The 20,787-nt window shown below is 38.9% G+C and overlaps 2 protein-coding genes across 2 annotated transcripts; both read left to right on the top strand.

Annotated features, from left to right (window-relative positions):
- Positions 1-687: 687 nt before the first annotated feature.
- gja9a (gap junction protein alpha 9a) lies at positions 688-4,090 on the top strand. The gene is made up of 2 exons (XM_077217116.1): positions 688-929; positions 2,199-4,090. The coding sequence occupies exon 2, from the start codon at positions 2,221-2,223 to the stop codon at positions 3,715-3,717; it is 1,497 nt and encodes a 498-aa protein (XP_077073231.1). The 5' UTR covers positions 688-929; positions 2,199-2,220; the 3' UTR covers positions 3,718-4,090.
- Positions 4,091-6,802: 2,712 nt separating this feature from the next.
- On the top strand, positions 6,803-15,308 carry rragca (Ras-related GTP binding Ca). Its single transcript, XM_077216907.1, has 7 exons — positions 6,803-7,170; positions 8,815-9,018; positions 10,191-10,390; positions 12,979-13,093; positions 13,343-13,485; positions 13,573-13,721; positions 13,809-15,308. Exons 1-7 carry the CDS (start codon positions 6,991-6,993, stop codon positions 13,958-13,960), a joined length of 1,143 nt encoding a protein of 380 aa, XP_077073022.1. The 5' UTR covers positions 6,803-6,990; the 3' UTR covers positions 13,961-15,308.
- Positions 15,309-20,787: the final 5,479 nt, after the last annotated feature.

Below are 20,787 nucleotides of genomic sequence, written 5' to 3' on the forward strand. Positions count from 1 at the left end.
AAATGGAATAAACTATCTCCACAACTAGCAGAGACAACTTAATTACATTGGGCTGGACCCAGCGGAGTATGAAATCGGACATGACCGATTGATTGCTTCCCAAAATATTGACTACTAAAAGTAGTGCCAACATGTGGCCAAATGCGATTAGAAGCATTGTGAACCAACAGGCCTTCATTTCTCTTTACAAAACATGGAAATTCACCAGCAGTGTTGCGCTCGTGCTTTTATCTCAGGCTTGCGTGCACAATTGGTCTAATTTTGCTATTCAGGTGAAAAATCGTTCTCTAATGGGTGTTAACTAGCAATCAAACATGCAAGACTGTCTACTGATTAAGAGCGGGTGCACAAGAGCATGAAGCAGGAACCAAGTGTAAAAGAGCTATACATTCATACAGAAGGGGGCTTTTCATTCGACAATGTTTTATTACGCCTGGCATACACAATCAATTCAGTGCTCCCTTCATGTTTATAGTGGAGTACTTGTTATTGACGCACTGACATACAGAACCAGTGCGCTTGCCAATAGACCCCTGCACATTTGGAAACCTTCTTTCGGTGCCAACAGAGAGGAAAGAGGGGGTCACAAAAGTTCAGGTGATGTGCTGTGTCAGATGTGCAGGGCACCAACGATTTTTAAATATTTTGGTGGCCTCATCGCGCCTGTATGACCCGCAGGGATTTAAAGCAGCGGCATTCTGTCCATACTGCTGTAAGGTAAATGATATTGGCTAGCGCATTGATTTCTCCTGCATGACTATAAGTTGGCACCAAGATGACCTGCTTGTTTTGTATTTAGTCGAGAGCTTTAACGATAAACAGGATGGCATAAGTCTATAGCTTTTTGTACTTAATGTGTTGGCGTTGGAGTAGCATTAGAGTCGATTTTACAATGAAGATTTACTTCATTTTCTCCCAATTTGTTTAAGGTATGTCGGTGCTTCAGTTTATTTATCTATGTTTACTTTCAACAAAAAGATGTTTAACAGTAATGCACTGATTGACTGCATTTAGTAGCACTGCATGTATGGTTTATTATTTAGTAAGTCATTTAGATAGGTTAGTTAAGCTTGCTGTAATTATACCTACAGGTGCCTAAGTTAGGCAATGTTTGGATCATTATTGCAGTGCATGTTATTGGCATGTTTGGAGACAGTTCTTCTAACCCTAATTGATGGAGTGTGTAGCTTTTCATTTATTAAACATCTTGACCAAAGATCTAGATCAAGATGATCTTGACCAAAAATGTATGCACATCTTGATGGAAATAATTGTTGTGATGTTATTTCCATCAAGAGGTGCATCGGTTGTTTGCCAAGATGTTGTATTGAGTCAAACACTCTGTAAAGTCTCCTCCAGCACATCCCAAAGACTTTCAATGAATTTATGGTCTGGACTCAAGAGGTGCCAATTCATGTGTGAAAATGATTCTTCATGCTCCCTCCTAACCAACCATTCTTTCACAATTTGAGCCTGATGAATCTTGACATTGTCATCATGGAATATGGCTATGATGTGTCTTCCTACATGGTTGTTTAAGAAATGAAAAGCTACACACTCCACCAATTAGGGTTAGAAAAACTGTTACAAAACATATAACATGCTAGAAACATAATAATCAGTCAGTGCTATAATGATCCAATCATTGCCTATTTGTTGTTTGGGTTTGTTTACATTAAATTCAGGTATAAATATTGTAAAAAAGGGAAATGTATTATTATTATTATTATTATTATTATTATTATATTTTGTTTGCAACCAAACAAGGATCTGTAATTGAAAACCCCATACTGATCTGCCATTAATCTGACTTTTGTTGGGCGGATTCAATGTTTATGTCTGAAATATACCTTAGATGCTTCAATGCTTACAATGGAGACTTTATGATCTTGCATCAGTTTCTTTAGTTTGCCATTCATTTTTGTCTTTTTTTAATGTTATTCCTTCCTAGTTTTGAAAAAGAAGTCCACCTATTTATGGTTTATGCATTTGATATACAGGGTAACTCTGAGATGTTCTTAGTTTGGGAAAGCTTAGCTCTGTTCATTTCAAATGAAAATTACAGTAAGGATGAAAGTGATATGCGCGATAATCAAATAATATTTTGGTACAAGATTTGATTTCACTGTATTACATTATTCAAATGTGAATCACGGTCCTTGTTCATGATTCTTGCTTCTTATTTCCTCTCCAAACAGACTCAAAAATGCCCGAGTAAAAATGGGAGACTGGAACTTCCTTGGCGGGATTTTGGAAGAGGTGCATATCCACTCCACTATGGTGGGAAAGATCTGGCTGACCATCCTCTTCATATTCCGCATGCTGGTGCTTGGGGTGGCGGCCGAGGATGTGTGGAATGATGAACAGGCTGACTTTATCTGCAACACCGAGCAGCCTGGATGCCGCAACGTGTGCTATGACAAAGCATTCCCCATTTCCCTTATCCGCTATTGGGTGCTGCAGGTCATTTTTGTGTCTTCACCTTCACTGGTGTACATGGGCCATGCCCTCTACCGCCTCCGTGCCCTTGAGAAAGAGCGACAGCGCAAAAAGATGACACTGAGACGTGAACTTGAGGCCGTGGATGTGGAGATGGCGGAAGTTCGACGCAAAATAGAACGTGAGCTTCGGCAGATCGACCAAGGGAAGCTGAACAAAGCTCCGTTGAGGGGGTCCCTTCTGCGCACCTACGTGGCTCACATAGTCACCCGCTCTGGTGTAGAGGTGGGCTTCATGACCGGACAATATGTTCTGTATGGGTTTCGACTAAATCCGCTGTACAAATGTGAGCGTGAGCCCTGCCCGAATTCTGTTGATTGCTTTGTATCTCGACCCACTGAGAAAAGCGTCTTCATGGTGTTCATGCAATGCATAGCTGCCATCTCATTGTTTCTCAACATCCTGGAGATCCTGCACCTGGGCTACAAAAAGTTTAAAACGGTCATTTTGAACTACTACCCACAGCTGAGGGACGATCCTGATGACAGCTACTATCCCAACAAGCTGAAGAAAGATTCTGTGGTCCATCAGACGTGCATCGGCACCTCAACTGGCCGCAAGGCCACCATTGCATCTGCACCCAGCGGATACAACCTTCTGCTCGAGAGACCACCTGATGGAACCGTGTACCCTCCTTTGATTAACCCATCCTCTGCTTTCTTGCCCATTCAGGGTGATTTGCCAGCTAAAAATGGTTCTGATGCACCAAAGTACTCGCAGCACAGTCCCACAGAGCACAACAGCAATTCCAACAACACCAGCAGTGACACGCGTTCACCACCTTGCAACTCTGTCACGCCGCCCAAGCAAGAAGAGGGGGAAGATTCTGTCCACCCTCCACCTTCGCACAAAAAAGGGCAAGAGTCCAAGACTCCAGACTCATCGAGCCACCCCAGAGAATCTTCTTACTCATCATCTGGCGTTGCAAAGAAGCCATGGAAGGCCAGTGCACCGCGGAACTGCTCAACGGTTGTAGAAGGCAATGGCTCAGACTCGGATTCCCTGGAAGGCGCTAAAGCCCGCTGTCCCTACGCTGCTGTGCGGGCACGTACTTTGTCCAGGTCCGATTCCAAGCGGAGCAGGCCCACCTCTCCTGATTCAATAGAAGGATCCAGCTCTGAGTCACGGCATAGTCCACGAGCGTCACCAAGCCATCGCGCCTCATTGGCCAGCAGTTCCAGTAGCAGGCGAGCTGCTCCCACAGACTTAAAAATATGAGAAAAACTCACAGATGGTAACCATATAATTTTTGTAGTTATAAATTGATGGAAATTGACCAGAGTGACTGTAAAGTTAACATCTACAGCTTTGATGTAAGCACGGAAGCAATCTCAGACTGAAGTTTTATATTCAACTTTATAAAGTGGTAGAACTCCTTATGGATTGTTTACACTTTCCTTTTATACATATCAATTCAGCAGTACACACAGACAGTATACTTAATTAACAATAGTAGTATGACTACAATACAGGAATTGGATTGTACGTTTGATTATGTATGCCTTGGTCTCATCTGGATATTTCTCTTTTTAAGTGCTTCCTGCATCAGAAGTCAAAATGGTGTAATGGTTAAAAAAATCCCAATTTTAAAACTGCAAAAAAGGATATTGTAAAAAACACTGTTCTATCTGCAAATGTCATATTAGAGCTAAATAAACTGATCTGATTTACAATGCAATCAAGCCAGATTGAAAATTTATTTGTAAAGTCAGTCTTTTCTAAGCATATGGACAAAGAGTATTTCTAAATTAGATTTCAACTAAATCGCAAAAGATTAAAAAAGCAGAATAAGTAAGGAATAATTGAAGATGGAAGGTTGAATTATTAGAAAATAATGCAAACTCAAGACATTGCTCTAATTTCTAATGCATCTCATCCCATGCCAAAAGCATAATTTTAGAGCTAGTAATGGAGGCTTGAGCCATTGATAGCAGATTAATTATTAGTGTGAGAGAAAGAGAGCGAGAGAGAGATTAATTGTATGTGAATTAACTCAGTCTGTGGAGTGTGCATCTCTCAACAGTGTTTGGCAGCAGTGTCTCTTCTAATAGCGAAACTGTAAGTTGATATGCTTCAAGATAAGTGCCGGTATTATCGCTAGTCAAAAATTTATATAGCTTTTAAGTTGCTAAACTATTTTACAGATAAAATCGTCAGAGTAGCGCAAACCACACATTTCTGTGCGAATGTGTGTCCGTACTGTATTTGTGTGTTACAGTGGGAGGGACGGAGTGCGAAAGAGAGCATGTGGTTTCCGTAGCCTATATAGTAAACGTAATTTTGTGTAAAAAAAACAAAACAACATGGACATATTTTGTCAATATTATTAAATTGTTTGCTATATTTATTTGCTTGGTCAGTGTCTGTGTGAGTTTTGGTTCTTTCTGTAAGGAGGACCTTTGAAATAACTGAATTATCATTTTGCAACATGATATGGACACATAATAGGCTACAGCCAAGCTGCCTGGAACTACTTTAGCTGCGCGATTCCCTGAAAGTAATTGGCCACTTTAAACTGTTTGTAAACCAATTAGATTCAACAGCTCGGTGGTATGAACAAATACATTTTTGCTAGAAAGAAGTTACTCATTGCAAGTGTCATATTAACATTACTACTATGATTAGATTTTAGATTATATCTAAACTGTATCATAACACTGTTCATATAGCCTAGTTTATTTAATCATGCACACATGCTTTAATTTATCAACAGGATGAAGAACCTTAACGTTCACTAATCTAGTACAAGTTGTAAGTACCAAAATATCCAACAGCTTTTCCCCACAGGCTTTAAATTAACTTTCTACAAAACCACCAAATCTAAATATTTATACTTTTTTTGTGTTTTCTGTTGCCATTACTGTCAGCTTGAAATATTATTGTCATCTATTCTTATCACGCTTTATTTCTGAAGAAATTATTCTTGTTTTACACTTGACAAAAGAGAAGAATTTGTCAATTTGATATTACTTCCCTAAAAGGGGACAAGGCCATTTAAAAGTTGTTTTTATAATTTATAATTTTGTTCTCCCTGAATTTTAATAACACATTGCAGTGTATTAATAATACACCTAATACTTGCTCACAACACCATCTACTGGACTAAAGCATACACATATTTATTTTGTGCCCACTCACAAAAATATTTATACTTTGACTTGAGATATTAGCAGCTAAAATACTGCTTAATTTGAGTATCAGGAACTGGATTATATGCTGTTTTAGAAAAAGAAAGCACGAATGAATAACAAAACACAATCCACGTGTCATTCAAACTACAAAACAGTTGCTCAAATTAAGCTGTTTTGTAAGACAATTCTACATTCCTATTTAACTCTTGAATCGCAAACTTTACTAGCACCACTTCAAAATATCTTAAATAAGATAAGATCTCATCCTTGCTTTATACTTCTTATTTGGTTGTGTTCTAACCACAAAAAAATATGTAGTCCCAACATTCCAGTGATCATTAAATGTATCTTTTAAATTAATGTTTTATGAATTCAATGTATCTATGCTGCTAATACTGTGAAAACTAAACTGCAGCTGTTTTGCAATCTTGACAGAAAACTCAGTATAGTTGTGCAATGACACCACTCAGGCATATAGCCTACATATAGCATTAGTAAAACTGAACAATAACAACTTTGGCTTTGCAGCCATGTGACACATTGGTCAGCCAGTGTTGTAAAAAGCCTGTGGTTCACATAAAAACGAGATACACGATTTATGTGTGGCATAGCTTCATTATAATAAACTACAGACTGTTTAATACAGTTTTGAAAGGTCTAAACGTAAATGCCAGTTTTATTTTAATATTAAACATTTTAAAGCCACCATATTTGGCATGCATAATGTTGAAAGCTATAAGGTATTTATAAAATTGCTAGCACACATCGATCATAATCATGAACAATAGGCTGACGTGTTAACATGTCAGTCAGTGCAGTGTTCACTTTTGCAAAACAAAGCTGATTCATACTTGTTTTAGAAAGGGCATACAGTTTGTTTAATATCCGGGGCGGGGAGTAATGTGTGCCGACTTTCCCACAGGGGAAATTAAAAGGGATAAACAACATTTAACATTTATCAGCATTTGAAGACAAGAAACACCATTTCAGGCGAAAGGTCGGAAAAAACAACAACCATTCACACGATTCCGTTTGTCAGGTGACCACTAGGCACATGACTTGGAACGATCCGCCCGCATTTCAATACCTTAGTAGAGTGACACTTTAGTGGTCCAATCAGCAAACGAGCTACCGGATGGCTGCCCAATTACACGCGAGTGTGGATCTTAAGTGGGCGTTTCATCGAGATGGGAAACATAAGAGACTGAAGATTTAAAGGAGAATCCATAATAAGTTTGCTTCCATCCATTTCTAGTATAACGAGGTTTTATATTTGTTCTCTCAGCATTTATTTTGTGCTGATTATATTACTAATAATCAGCCAGGTTATATTTTAAAGGGGTTGGGGAGGGGGGTCAACATGTCGATCCAGTACGAGGCACCGCTGGCGGACAGCTACGGGGTGGCGGACTCGTTTCCCAAAGATTTTGGATATGGAGAAGAGGAGGGAGACATTGAGGACAGCCCTAGTCCCTCCGACAGCAAACCGAGAATCCTGCTGATGGGATTAAGGAGGAGTGGAAAGTCATCTATCCAAAAGGTAGGAGGAAGAGATTTTATTTAGACAGTGTAACTTACGTTCTTTCCCCCTGCTGACTTAGCCGAGCGAGTTAGAACCGGGTCAGAGCCGCCCCGGGCAGCCGAGCTGTCACTGGGCACGGGCAAGATCACCACTCAGAGCCGTTACAACCAACCTATTTCTTAAGCAGCGGTGGATTTACGGACTTTGATGCCACACAGGCCTAAATACACCACATTCAGGCTGCTGGCTAAGAATATGTAGCATATAACTGAGATGTTCTATGTTCATGGTGTTATAACTCACCCGGCATTGATGTGGCACGTGATTTCTTCATATCAAAACCTGAAATGCTTATTCTTACATTCAGCATCCGCCACAACCTCTCAACACCGATGATGTATTTTAGAGCTCATTCTTGTCCATGCATTTTCTTTTCTTCCTTTTACAATTTGTGCGCATTAAGGCTATTAATTGGGTATGTGTAAGACATTTTTTGAGTGCATTTATCATGTGAGGCGCACTTTTTTTAATTAAAAACGTTTTACACAAAGTAATGAACAGAGCTTTTTAAAATTCTATTAAAATTATTAACAATTACCTAGGAAGAAGACTTTAGACAGTCTACTAGAACAAGCTGTTTTATTGTACATGGAGTGGGCACCCATGTGTGGGCGCTTCCATGGTGACGTCACATGCCCAGCTGTTTCATGCAATTGATTGGGATAATACAACTGATAATAATACAATCAAAATATTGTGTTCATCCTATATAGCATTTTCAGCCAGTGCTTAAGCGCTTTAAAAACAATTCTAAATGTACCAAACAGTTTAACAACAAACTGTTTATAAATAAGCTGTTCCTTTTGGTTTGTTGAAACTAGTCACGACTACTTACAACTTCCACACCACCGATTTAGGATATGCTGCATCATCAAGCACTGAACGTGAACACATGACAGTCACAACTTATAAGCACTCATGGAGATAAAAACAACAGATGTGAAGCAGCAGCATCATGCATCCACACCTGTAGGTGTCAGCAGTGAGCAAAAGATACAAGGACTTTCAGGGTACATGAGAGGGTATTTGATATGAAATCTGTAACATTATGATTCATAATACAGAACTTAATTTATGCACCACTTGATTCTAAATGGAAAGTGTGTGAGCAGCATATTGTTATGTTTACTTTGAGACGAACATTACTTTTGTTTTTTAGTGTCTATTTGAGCGACAGATGAAATAAGAATTTAAACTTTTATCACTACTAAAACATAGAAAACCCTTTCAAAAACTATATATAGTTGAATTATCTCTTTTGTTTAGACTTCTTTTCCTCATCATTTCGCGAAATTGGTGTCAGTATAATGTCCAAACCGATTTGTACTAATGATAATGTGGCTACTAAAATAAATAGAATATGTGTAAACGTTGTGCTAAAAGAGTGCAACCTTTAACTGCCCATAATTCCCTTGGCTTTACAATTTTAAGAATTTAAATCTGAGGCCTCTGAGACATAAGCCTAGCCATCAGTAAGCTCCTCATGAAGCATGTGACTGGGCTTTTAGTTTGATTTCACAACTGGTTCACTTTATTACCTCGTGGAGGGGAGACAGGGCACTTTGAGAATGCTTTTAATGTATTAAATGTCTGACTTATCAGGTGGTGTTTCATAAGATGTCCCCCAACGAGACCCTCTTTTTGGAGAGCACCAACAAAATATACAAAGATGACATCTCCAGCAGTTCCTTTGTCAACTTCCAGATCTGGGACTTCCCTGGACAAGTGGATTTTTTTGATCCTACCTTTGACTACGAGATGATTTTCAGAGGAACTGGGGCCTTGATATTTGTCATCGATGCACAGGTGAGACAGAAAATTCAAAGCCTTGACTCTAATTATTATACACACCCAAACAACATAGTTATGCATTTCTGTCAGTAATTTGAGATGGCTGGATTCTTTTGTGAAACATTGTAATTACAAATACTGACCAGCTATATCATTTTCGTCGGTGCAATATCTATGGTTTTAGTAGAGCTGCACTATTAATCATTAAAATATCACAATCTCGATTCAAACACTCACACGGTCTCATTCCTAAATGACAACGATTTGCCTGTGTCTATTAAACCTTTGACAAAATCACACCAGAACATTCAAATCTGTGACGGCGCTGGCGCTGACCCAGAGAGAGCGGGTGTAATGTATAGGTATTAAACAGCTTCACAAAAAAAGTCTTTTGAAATTAGTCAAACACATAGTATTGTTATTTCTGTGTTACAGATATTCATATTATTACTGAAGAACTGTGATAAAACTGTGAAGAAATACTATTTTTGTTTCTACCCTGATCAAATTTATCTTTTCAGTATCCAAGTTTGTTTACATTTAAAAAATAAAATAATTTTAATACAAATTATTAATCAATAAAGTTGCCATTGCCAAAGGGAGTTTTAAACAAATATTTCTGTAGAATCCTTTCCCATGTAACCAATCGAGAAGCTATTGTAAATCTAGTGTTAAACTGCAGTTGAAATGGGTTAATGTTGTAAATGGTTAGATTATTTAAATCTTGGCTTTGAGTCTAGACATTCTGGTTTCGTTTAATTTAATGTTGTTTGTCATTTAGGCTTGGCTCATTGTATCGCATTGGCTTAAGGTAAAAAAAAAAAAGGCACAAGATTGACTTTGTGTTTCTGCTGATACAGAGAAGTCAGTATCTTGTCTCAGCACTTCAGTGTTTCTTCTAGCTGAAAGTTGTTTTTAAAGGATATGGTTGATTAGATTGCAGATTAGCAAACCCCATAACAAAAGATGTCTTCATGTGTCAAGAACATTCTTGTCATCTGCTTTTTAGACGAGACTGATATATTTTTCGCATATTTCTTTTGTATTTCTGCATTCTTTTATTTTGTAAATATAAAAATGTAATTTTCAATTTGTTTTGTAGCCTCAAGCACAGCTTTTTCTCTAAACCTAGTCAGCCTCTATCATACATTGGCAACTCATACTATTTTGCATTTTTCCTCACAAAGGATGACTACATGGAGGCCCTTGGTCGACTCCACCTTACAGTATCACGGGCCTATAGAGTCAACCCAGAGATCAACTTTGAAGTGTTCATCCATAAAGTAGACGGTCTGTCTGATGACCATAAGATTGAGACCCAGAGGGATATACACCAGAGGGCTAATGATGACCTGGCAGATGCCAGTTTAGAGAAACTTCATCTCAGGTAATCATTTGCCTTTTATTTCTGGTGCTGTTTATTAATTAAAAGGGTGTGTTCACATTTGGCATGTTTGAATCGATTAAAATGAACCCTGGTGCGATTTCTCTGTTAGTGCTGTTCATTTGAATAAGTGTGAACGCTGCCATCCAAACCCTGGTGTGCACCAAAGAAGCTGACTGAGACCGCTTCCAAATGAACGCAAAACAGACCAAAGGCATGTAAATGAACCAAAAATGGGACATGATGTGACTAAAAAGGAGAGAATGCTCAAGCATACCTGTTTTTTCTCTTCATAGTCTCGATATTAGAATCGCGTCTCCTCGCAGTAGATCTTCGTTTGTGTGTGTGACGGAGGGATTCCTGCCGCTGTTTTGACTCCTTTACACATTTTATAAGCTCTTCATGATCACAAGTTCTCAGCTGGTCAAAATACCACCATATCTAGGCTACACTCATACAACGAGTGCATTTAACTCAACACACAGAATTGTTTTGGATGTTTGGTAAGCTCTGTCCCGAATTATACATAATAAAAGCCAACCAATCAGGTTGTGAACATATCCCTATGCCTTTAAGTTTGGTACCTTTAGGTTCGGTGTTAAAATGCCAATGTGAACACTAAGCGGACCAGGACTAAATGTTTCTTTTGTTTTTTGGGTCCGGACAAATGAACCAAGTGAACCAAAAGTGTGAACACACCCTAAAATACTTCTTGACCCATAATATAACCCACGATTTCTGCGATCTGAGAAGAGGGAACAGAAATCCTGCACTGATATGTAGATGCATTGTGATTTTATTATTATTTTTTAATTTGATATGCTCAATGTTTTCATTTGCAGAACACCTAATTAATGTGTAAATATGTGGGAAGGATGTTTGTTTGATTTTGTTTTTTGTTTTGTTTATTTTACATTGCTAAATCAGAGAAACTGTTAAGTCAGAGCCATTCTGTTGTTGACTTAATAATGGATGTAATGTATTGTTGTTGAAAAGTAGTTCTCCGAGGAAATGATGTTTCATGAGCTCTGTGTTAAATCTCAGTCATTACAGGCTTTTGCTAAATTAATTTTGTTATCAAAATTTAAATAGAGTGCCACTTATGGCTGGATCCGATTAGCCTACCTGTTTTTTTTCTGATCGCTTCACTAATGCTATAGAATCTAACTGTTCACAAAGCACTGACCACTCAAGCACCTTAAACTGTACACTTACCATTCACTTAGGAAATGAATGTGGTTCTAGATTTTGCTATAGATTCTAATTCATCTTCACTTTCAGTAAAGGGTATCAGGAGATTCTATAGTATACTGAAAGTGAAGATGAACACACAGCTCTCAATTCTCTGATCTAAATAAAGAGTCTGCTTGATGATGTGTTATCTGAAAATATTTGCATTCACATTTGTTTGTATCAATCTAAAAATGGCATCTTCAGATACTCTGATCACCATCTGGTAATTTTTGGTTGCTGTTTAGGTTACTATAGTTTTTGGGAACCAAAAAGGCCATGTGGATTACTGGATTTTAGTATCTGTCAAGGAAGAAACACTTACACAAATGCATTTACATGCTAAAGCCATACTAGGAAAGCAAGAAGCTTGTTTTCCTTCAGCTCTGTTTAGTACAGCAAGTCAAGCATACAGTTTAAAGGGCTTGAGTGGTCAGTGCTTCATAAACAAAAGGGCAAGGGTAAATTGCAAGCATACTTCTAGAATGTTCTGCTAGAAGTATGCTTGCAATTCACCTGTCTGCTGTTGTTCACAAAGCACTGACCACTCAAGCACCTAAAACTGTACACTTACCATTCACTTAGCAAATTCATGTGGTTATTATTTAGACATACCCTATTTCTCAGTATTGTCACCTGTCATAGTGTACAAACTATTATTATATTGTAATAATTGGCAACTGCTACCATTTTTTTTTTGTTTACAAGTAATTGTGTTGGTCATTATATTTTCAGAAGAACTTTGCACACTCAGACTGGTTTGATATGAGAGGATATTTGATTAAGTCTGAGGCTGCTGTCCAACACTGCAGAGCCTTTAAGCTACTTCTGTTCTGGCAGATTCTGTGGTTCTTTTGTCTCGGTAACACTTCTGTTCATTTGGCAACAGATGCTGTCTGCAAAAACATTGCAAATTTTTGTCTCCCAATACATAGTCACGTAACTGTTTTTACATAAATACCCCACTAAGATGGCCATTTTAACCGTGTAGTGGATTTAACTGTTCACCATGCGTACATGTGCATGTGAGATTGCAGTTGTCAGGAGTGAATGTTATGAGAAATGTTTTATTTAACTACCCTGCAATTTAGTTTGAATAGTTGTGCTGTTTAAACATTTGCAACTAGATCTTGTCTGTGCCAGATAATGAATACAAATAAAATCTTAATTGGTTTACTGTGTAAATGCGGTTAAGTGACTTTAACCAGCACTGTTAATGCGAACCTAAGAAAAGCATTACACTGCATTTGGATCACTGTGTTAATAATTGGTGAAATGAGAATTAGGTATATTAGCTGTATTAAATCTGTCGGATGTTTTGTATTTCATTCTAAGGATTTTTTTTCCCCTGTCCTCTGCAGTTTCTATTTGACCAGTATATATGATCACTCCATCTTCGAGGCCTTCAGTAAAGTTGTCCAGAAGCTCATCCCTCAGCTTCCCACACTGGAGAACCTTCTCAACATCTTTATATCTGTATGTGTCTCTACCTCAAGACCCTAATGTTTCTAGATGGTTGGACCTTAATGAATTTCCATTCCCTCTTTGGTCACATTATTGTCGTTATGAAGAATATATAGTGTTGTTGTTGCAGTGGAAATGGCTCTCCATCTCCAATGCAGTCGTGCTAATGCATGTTTTATTATGCTCTCAATGCTTTAAGATCCCATATCAAACCCTGCAGGGCATTATTCAATGAGTGTATGTGTTTCTCTCTGCTAATAGAATTCAGGGATTGAGAAGGCCTTCCTGTTTGACGTCGTCAGTAAGATTTACATCGCCACTGACAGTTCACCAGTGGACATGCAGTCCTACGAGCTCTGCTGCGACATGATTGATGTGGTCATCGACGTCTCCTGTATTTACGGGTCAGAGTTTGTATATGATTTCTATTTGCATATAGGTCTATCCATCTATCTATCTATCTTATCCATCTATCTATCTTGATTGTGTAGATTAAAGGAGGATGGCAGTGGCAGTGCTTATGATAAGGAGTCTATGGCCATCATCAAACTCAACAACACCACAGTGCTGTACCTGAAAGAGGTCACCAGGTTCCTCGCTCTGGTCTGCATCCTGAGAGAAGAGAGCTTTGAGCGTAAAGGTACACCACAGCCATACTATTATATTGGTGTCTTTTATTCTAGAGGCAGGTCTTCGGTTCTTTTTAATACTCCTTTTTGTGCCACAGGATTGATAGACTACAATTTCCACTGTTTCCGGAAAGCCATTCATGAAGTGTTCGAAGTGGGTGTTTCCACCTCAAGGACAAGCAGCCAGCCAACTGGCACCCCTCTCATGAAGACTGTTGCCTTAAACGGAACCCCCAGGAGCACTGTGTAGATAGAAGACAATGATAAAAAGTGTGGAGATGATGGAAAAGGTAATAAGAGAGAGACTACAAGATGGGCTGCATTCTGAGTATGCTGACCAGTACTGCTCCCAAAAGCTTTATAAGCAGAAGCAAAAGAGTTTGAAAGTCATTAAAATAAACTTGCTGCAGTGGGTTGGGCAGAAATGTAACATGGGTAAGCTTGCAAAGCTAAGCTATGGATGGATGGAAGGGAAGAGGCACAAAAGAAGGTGGAACACTTTTTTTGTGACTAAAAGGGATTAACAAACTGTTCCTCAGGAGAACAAGTAACAAAGTGCAAGTCACTGAGGAAAAAACAAAAGCACAGCAAGAAACCGCTCACCCAGTCAGACCAAACTGCCTGACAACTCGGATGAATGCTGTATGATATGCTGCTGGTCACTTAACACAGTAGCCAAGTTTAAATACATACCTGGTTTACTCCTCAACACGTGAATGTTGCAGACTTCTGTGAAAATTTGTGGTGCGCAAAATTTACGAGTATACTTCTGAAGCCTTATGTAGAGTTTGCCTGTCTGGTGCAAGCCCCTAGTGCACACATGCACACTCGGTCAACTAAACAACCCATGTATTGTGTATGAAAGGTTACTAAAGGGATTGCAATGTGGATTTTGTCTGTGTGTGTGCGCGCACATGTAAATGTATATTTTGAGTGGAGAGGGTGGGTGGGTGTTGCATATGCACTGGTTAAGGGCCCAGATGTATTACAAAGTCACACATGGGAGAGTGTTTGAGGAAAAAGTTGTACCGTTCCATTTGACCTCTAGGACACTGTGATTGCAGTTAGGTTAGAAGATGTCAGGGATCCTAACTAACAAAATTCAAACTGGTCTGCTGTACTGTTGCCCTCCTGTTACGTTATGGCATCCTTGGCATGTAGCTCATGCAATCCGAGGACATTGTAGGACAAACCTTAATACCTTACATTCCGGTTCTGAGGTGCCAATGCAGTTGTTCACATTTATAACTCACTAATCTTTGCTTTCACTCTTCCGATCTTCCCATCAATTACCATGATGTTTTTGATTCGGAGAAAATCTGCTGTAAAATTAAGATATTAAGGAACGCCGAAGTGACAGGACATTTGAATCAGTTAAATCCATTCCAAGCATGTCCGTAGAGATGCTTCATGTTATCTTGCAATCAACTCTGTCATTTATAATTTAATGGAAACTAGATTAAATATGAAGAACACAAACCAATTGATCTTTAAGCCTTCTTGTTTCTAAGACTACATATAGGACACAAATTATGCCTGTCTTGCGTTTTGCCAAAGGTGTTATCATTCACAAGAAATAAAACATGTACACACTGGAATCAGTATTCATGTTATGTCTTTGACTTGGCCACACACTCAAGATGGACATAATTGTAATTATTAAAGGTTTTTAAATGTTCATGCTTAATTTGGACCTGTACCTAAAGGTGCTCTAAGCGATGTTGGGTGACGACACTTCTTGTTGACGTTCGAAGTATTGTTAAACAAAACAGAGGCTAGCTCGACCCTCCCTCCTCATCAACCTCTCCCAAGAACAGTTCATCCAAAAATGAAAATAGTTTTCATGTTGCTAAAGTAATGCCAAGGATATGGTTTTAACTGCTAGGAAAAATGCCTTCAGTTGAATGAAATGTGTTTCAAATACCGCCGGACATTATTGAGCTCCATAATGACGAAAAAAACTATAAAAGTCAATATATGACTCTTGTGAAATATTCAAAGTAATATAAAATATGTGTGTGCCGAACATACTGAAATTTGTGTCCTTAATATTGACAGAAAATCTTGACATCTGCCAACCCTCGAGTCGTAGCTAGTTCATGAAGTGACGACGATGTCCGAAGTCCGATTAATGAACAAATCGTTCTTTTGAGTCGAATCTTTTTAGCGAATCGGTTGATCCAGTTCACACAATTTTTCTGTCAGAATTATTCATTCACAAGTCGGAATGATCCTCGACCTGTTCTCATGATTTTTTTTATATCGAGTTACACAGCCCACGTAAATAACTATCAATCAGTAAAAATCAGTGAAAAGGTTTTGACACATAACTGAAAATGGGAATAGTAGGCTAACTTACACAAGTGAAAAGTAGCGTACTACTTTAAATATTTACTTTTTCAGGTCTGGAGCAACATGAGGGTGAGTAAATGCTGACGTAATGGTCATTTTAAACTAATCCAAAACAATGCCCACGATTGAGACACTCGATTAGTTATAGAGACTGATTAACGAGTCATGTCATTTAGTTTTAAATGAATTATTTATAACAGGGTTGCCTTTCATTCTAAACGGATAATTTTCTTTTGAACATTCACTTTTTGACAGTTGGGGGCGCCAGAGCACTGTGTAATTAAACTTATTAAACTGTCCCAACAAAAACACATGAGCTGGAAATGTCATACATACTAAAACTCCAACTACTTCTGCCATTTTTTTATATAGTAATATTAAATAATAATAGTAATTAAGCTAGCATGCTATTCCGGTGCTGAGAAATGTCCCAGACATTTGATAGCCTATAGGCCTACCTCAAACATCCTATGTTTTGTTTCCTTCATTTTAGGTCCTTATAAAAAGCATCATTAAACAATGTAGACCAACACTGTAAATAGCAGTATAGGCCTAATAATAATTTAGGGGATCTTTGTCTCTGAGTGTTGAAATTTAATTCAGTTCTACGAGAAGGCACTGGTAACACCATTAGTTGAGCAGTCTTGTTAAATACGAGCTTGAATAACGCAGTAATATCACAAGCCAATAAAAACAGATAGGCCTACGCTTCGCAATTACTGTCACAACTCATTATTGGAACCCACGTCAACGCAATTTACTGCCAATAAAACACTGACATAATTTCTGTCCACTTCATTAGGGTTCTAATTTCTTGTAAAATGTTTGCATTAATCCCTTAAATGGCTTTGCGTATAGGCTACTGTAGAAATTTCGGTCAAAACAAGCAGCTCCTCATGCAACTTGTTGTGAGTGAATAATTAAACAATTCTGGTCGATTGAGGGTCAGACTTAGATTTTAGATTAGATTAGAAGAATCCACCATATTCCTAAATTGACCACAGCAAAGTAGGCACAAGCATTTGGAGCTAGGCATGACATGATACATTTTTGCTAACCACAATTTTTAATGTGCAATGTTAACCACAAGGCCTAATTACTTCACTGTTTACAGTTTAATTAAAGCAGTATCATACTTGCAATTATTCTGAAGCAGGCTACAGCATATTAGGATAAAAGGCTTATGTATAATGCAATTATGTTTAAGTTGTGTTAGGCTATCTACTTAGTGATCCAGACATTAAGATTAGCCTATAAACTAGTGAGTTGAACTCAAGAATCAGACCATTCTGATTTTTTTAATCAATCATTTAGACCTATTTTGCGAACTGGACCAATCAAATTCACTGAATGGATCTAACTAAAAATAACTATTTGTTCATGTATTGGACAATGTTGCTTCTCCCACTTATTATCCCATTATTGTTGCTTATCCCATTTTTATTAGGCTACTGTAAAACCATGTATATACATTTATATGTGATGTCCATTAAACACGAGGCTTTCAGAATTAATCAATTCTGTGCTTTTTTGTTTGTTTTAATTCCAAAGTTGTATTGTACTAACTTATCACAGTTGTTGCATAACAACTGCAGTAGGATTAAAAGTTACCATGGCACATTTTTTATACTAATTTTTTCAAAGAAGGCCAAATGAAGTGGATTTCTAAATATCTTTATAAAGAATGAACTAATAATCATCAAAAATGATAAACAAATGTTAAAAACAAGTAATACATATTTTATTTTAAAATTTACTGTCATCTTCAAGCTTTTAACATGGCACAATAATGTTTTGATTCAAATGTATTTTATTTAGTCAAAGTGATTTTCTGAAACAAATTTTTGAAGAGAATCTCTTGAGAATGCTGTTTTGAATCCACTAGATGTCGCCAATGCTTTTGAATTAGACCCAAACAACTTTCAGTCTTTCTCTCTCTTTCTCTACAGCTAGTTATTGTTTGTCTTGTCTCTCTCTCACCCTTCCAGTGGCGACCAACAAGCTAATGAAATGTTAACATCACGCACTTGTACAATGAGGGAGAAACCAGCATGATGTACAACTGTAATTTGGCTGAATAGCAGCGGCTGAAATTGCTTTGCTTTATCAAAACTGACGCGGCCGCACACACTCCTCCGCTCTCAGAAGCTAATGACCAGACTAATAATTGGGAACACTTACCGCTCTACACCTCAGACCAACTGTGTTGATGTGACTGTGTTACAGTCTAAACACCAAAGCGTCTCAAACTTTTCTGATGGCTAGTTGTGCTAAGTTTAGAAAGTGCCACACTGAAGTGGAGAATGATAGACATTTGTCAGCTGCGCATTGACTTTTATCTTGCGTCACCATAGGTGTGAAGCAGATGAAACAACGCTCGGTTCTTCCTAAATAAAGCGACAGGACTTGAGGAAACTGCGCCGGTTGCCATTTCTCCAGGTGCTGGTTATTTTTTACATCAAGACAACGCTGTCTGGCAGCTCCGAGATCTGAGCGAGATGTCCTGTGAGGAGAGATCTGTCTTACAGGAGCAGCGCTCTGATTGTGAATTAGGGACCTGATCTGCTGGCCTGTCCTACTCTGGTATGGATCAGAGGAAAGCAGTAGTCATACCTCAGCACTGTCAGGGCCCTCTTTTATTAGAGCGCTGCTTTGCCAACAAAATCCAACTCCAGACAGCCACTAGTCATGACAGTAGGAACGGGGGAGGGAAAAAAGGGGAAGTAAGGAGCGAGACAGGAGCGGCGGTCGGAAATTTTTTTTTTTTTCTTGTGTTGGGCCATCAGAGCGTGTCGAGCCGGGGAAGTCAGCCAGCAGCCGGCTAATGGGCAGCGCTGGGTCGACTGTGACTAAAGGAACAGCGACAGATGCCATTATCTCAGCCTTGTGCAGATACAATGTCCTGGACAGCTCAGCCCAGTGCCGAAGTTGCGTGTGCGTGCTTGTTTAAACTTAATGGAACACGATGGACGGGGTAATCGCCGGATCTGAATGGCCCGTTCTTCTTCTTGCCTGTCCTAGGCTGTGTATACGCGCACGAGACATGTCGCTCAACTTGCCCGTTCCTCATTGTCTATTCACAGGCATCATGAAAAACATATTGCCAGCCTTCCGCCCTCATCAGGTTTGGGTTTAAAACATGTTCGTCTCGCATAGCCAGGGATGTTCTGGTGGTGGGGCAGAGAGTGTGCGACCCAGGCGGTGAGAAAGGGTCATTAGGCAACATTTTTTGAGGGTATAACAAATGTGATCCGTGCTCGCTTTGGTGCAGCGATGTGGGACAGCTATATGGCTGTTGACAGTGGATTGGCACCCATCAAGCCATTTGCTGGAGTCTCCAGCCAGACGTGAAGCTGCCGAGACTAACCAGAGAGGGGGAGAATGGCATGCATTTGAATGCGGTTCCTTTTGCCCTTTTTCTTCCTCTACTTCCTCTTCATCCATAGGCAGTGGCAGATGAAGTGACCAGGCTGTTCTTCCCCAAGTCTGCCTGCCACTCCAAACGACTGCTTCTGTCTTCCTTCTTTCTCCCATCTCTTTTGGTGTCTTGTTGGTTTATCCTGACACTGCTGGACTAATCAAAGACTGAAATGTCTCGCCCTCAAGTCCCTCATCCAAGAGTCCCATTTCTCTCTCCTGTCCTCTGTTCAGTGTCTCCCTGACTCAGTACTCCTGCACTAGTAAGTTGGCAGTCCATACTGACACGCTACTGATGATGATGACAGATCATGGTGATACAAACCGACAAGATGATCGCTAAGATCTCACATTCTTATACATCTTATACAGCTACAATGACAGGTGGTCCAACTCCTACACATTCTCTTACAACTGTTGAGACCAACGGGTCAAGGTTTGGCTGGTTAGCATGTTACCTTGGCTGTTGATGGTTGATGTTGTCAACAAGTGTATTTCTCCACTGACGGCCATTAAAAAGTAGCTTCTTTTTAACATTTTTTTTTTTTTTTTTACAAACAACAAATATATTGTTATTATACCACGGACTGTCTGAATACTCTATTCTGATTGGCTGGAAGGTGTGCAATAAAACAGTTTAATGCACAGTTAGGTCCAAGTCAGTCACAATTCTATATTCATGCGCTGTTTTCGTTGAAGCACACACAAGCATACGTCCCTCACACAGAGATTGGAGATTGCCCTGTGCTCACACACAAACATTCAGGAGAACAGAAACTCATTGAAGCTGCCCTGCGACTTTTAGTAATAAAATAGCTTCGATACTGAATCGCTACATTATATTTCTCAGTAACGAGGGGGTAACATAGCTGGTTTTTGAAATAATTAAACTCACAGCTTCGTTGTTAATAGAGAGAGGAACTGAACAGACGCAGGTAATTCACACATAATTCACACATGCATCTCTCATCTCTCTATCTCTCTCAATAATTAATTCAAATAAATGCTATATTTCATTCATTCAAATAAATGTCATCTTAAGCACTACTTTATCTCTGTGTCTAATTTAAAGCGGGCAGAATGCTAGATCTAACGAGCTGTAACTGATGAAAATAACTGTAATTTTTACCCTTTTGAACAAATATTGCGCTGCAACCATCACTAACAGCTTTAAGTTGTCAATACTGGCAAATTACGATGGTACAAGCGGGATAATCCACAGCTTTATCCATTGCTTTTATCTCCCCTTTGCGTCGTGCGGTTCTTTGCCTCCACGTCCTGCATTGAAATCGTTTAATGCACAGCTAG

This window comes from Siphateles boraxobius, unplaced genomic scaffold (genome assembly GCF_051911475.1).
Source record: "Siphateles boraxobius isolate OS27281-9 unplaced genomic scaffold, OSU_SipBor_1 12, whole genome shotgun sequence".
Classification (NCBI taxonomy): domain Eukaryota; kingdom Metazoa; phylum Chordata; class Actinopteri; order Cypriniformes; family Leuciscidae; genus Siphateles; species Siphateles boraxobius.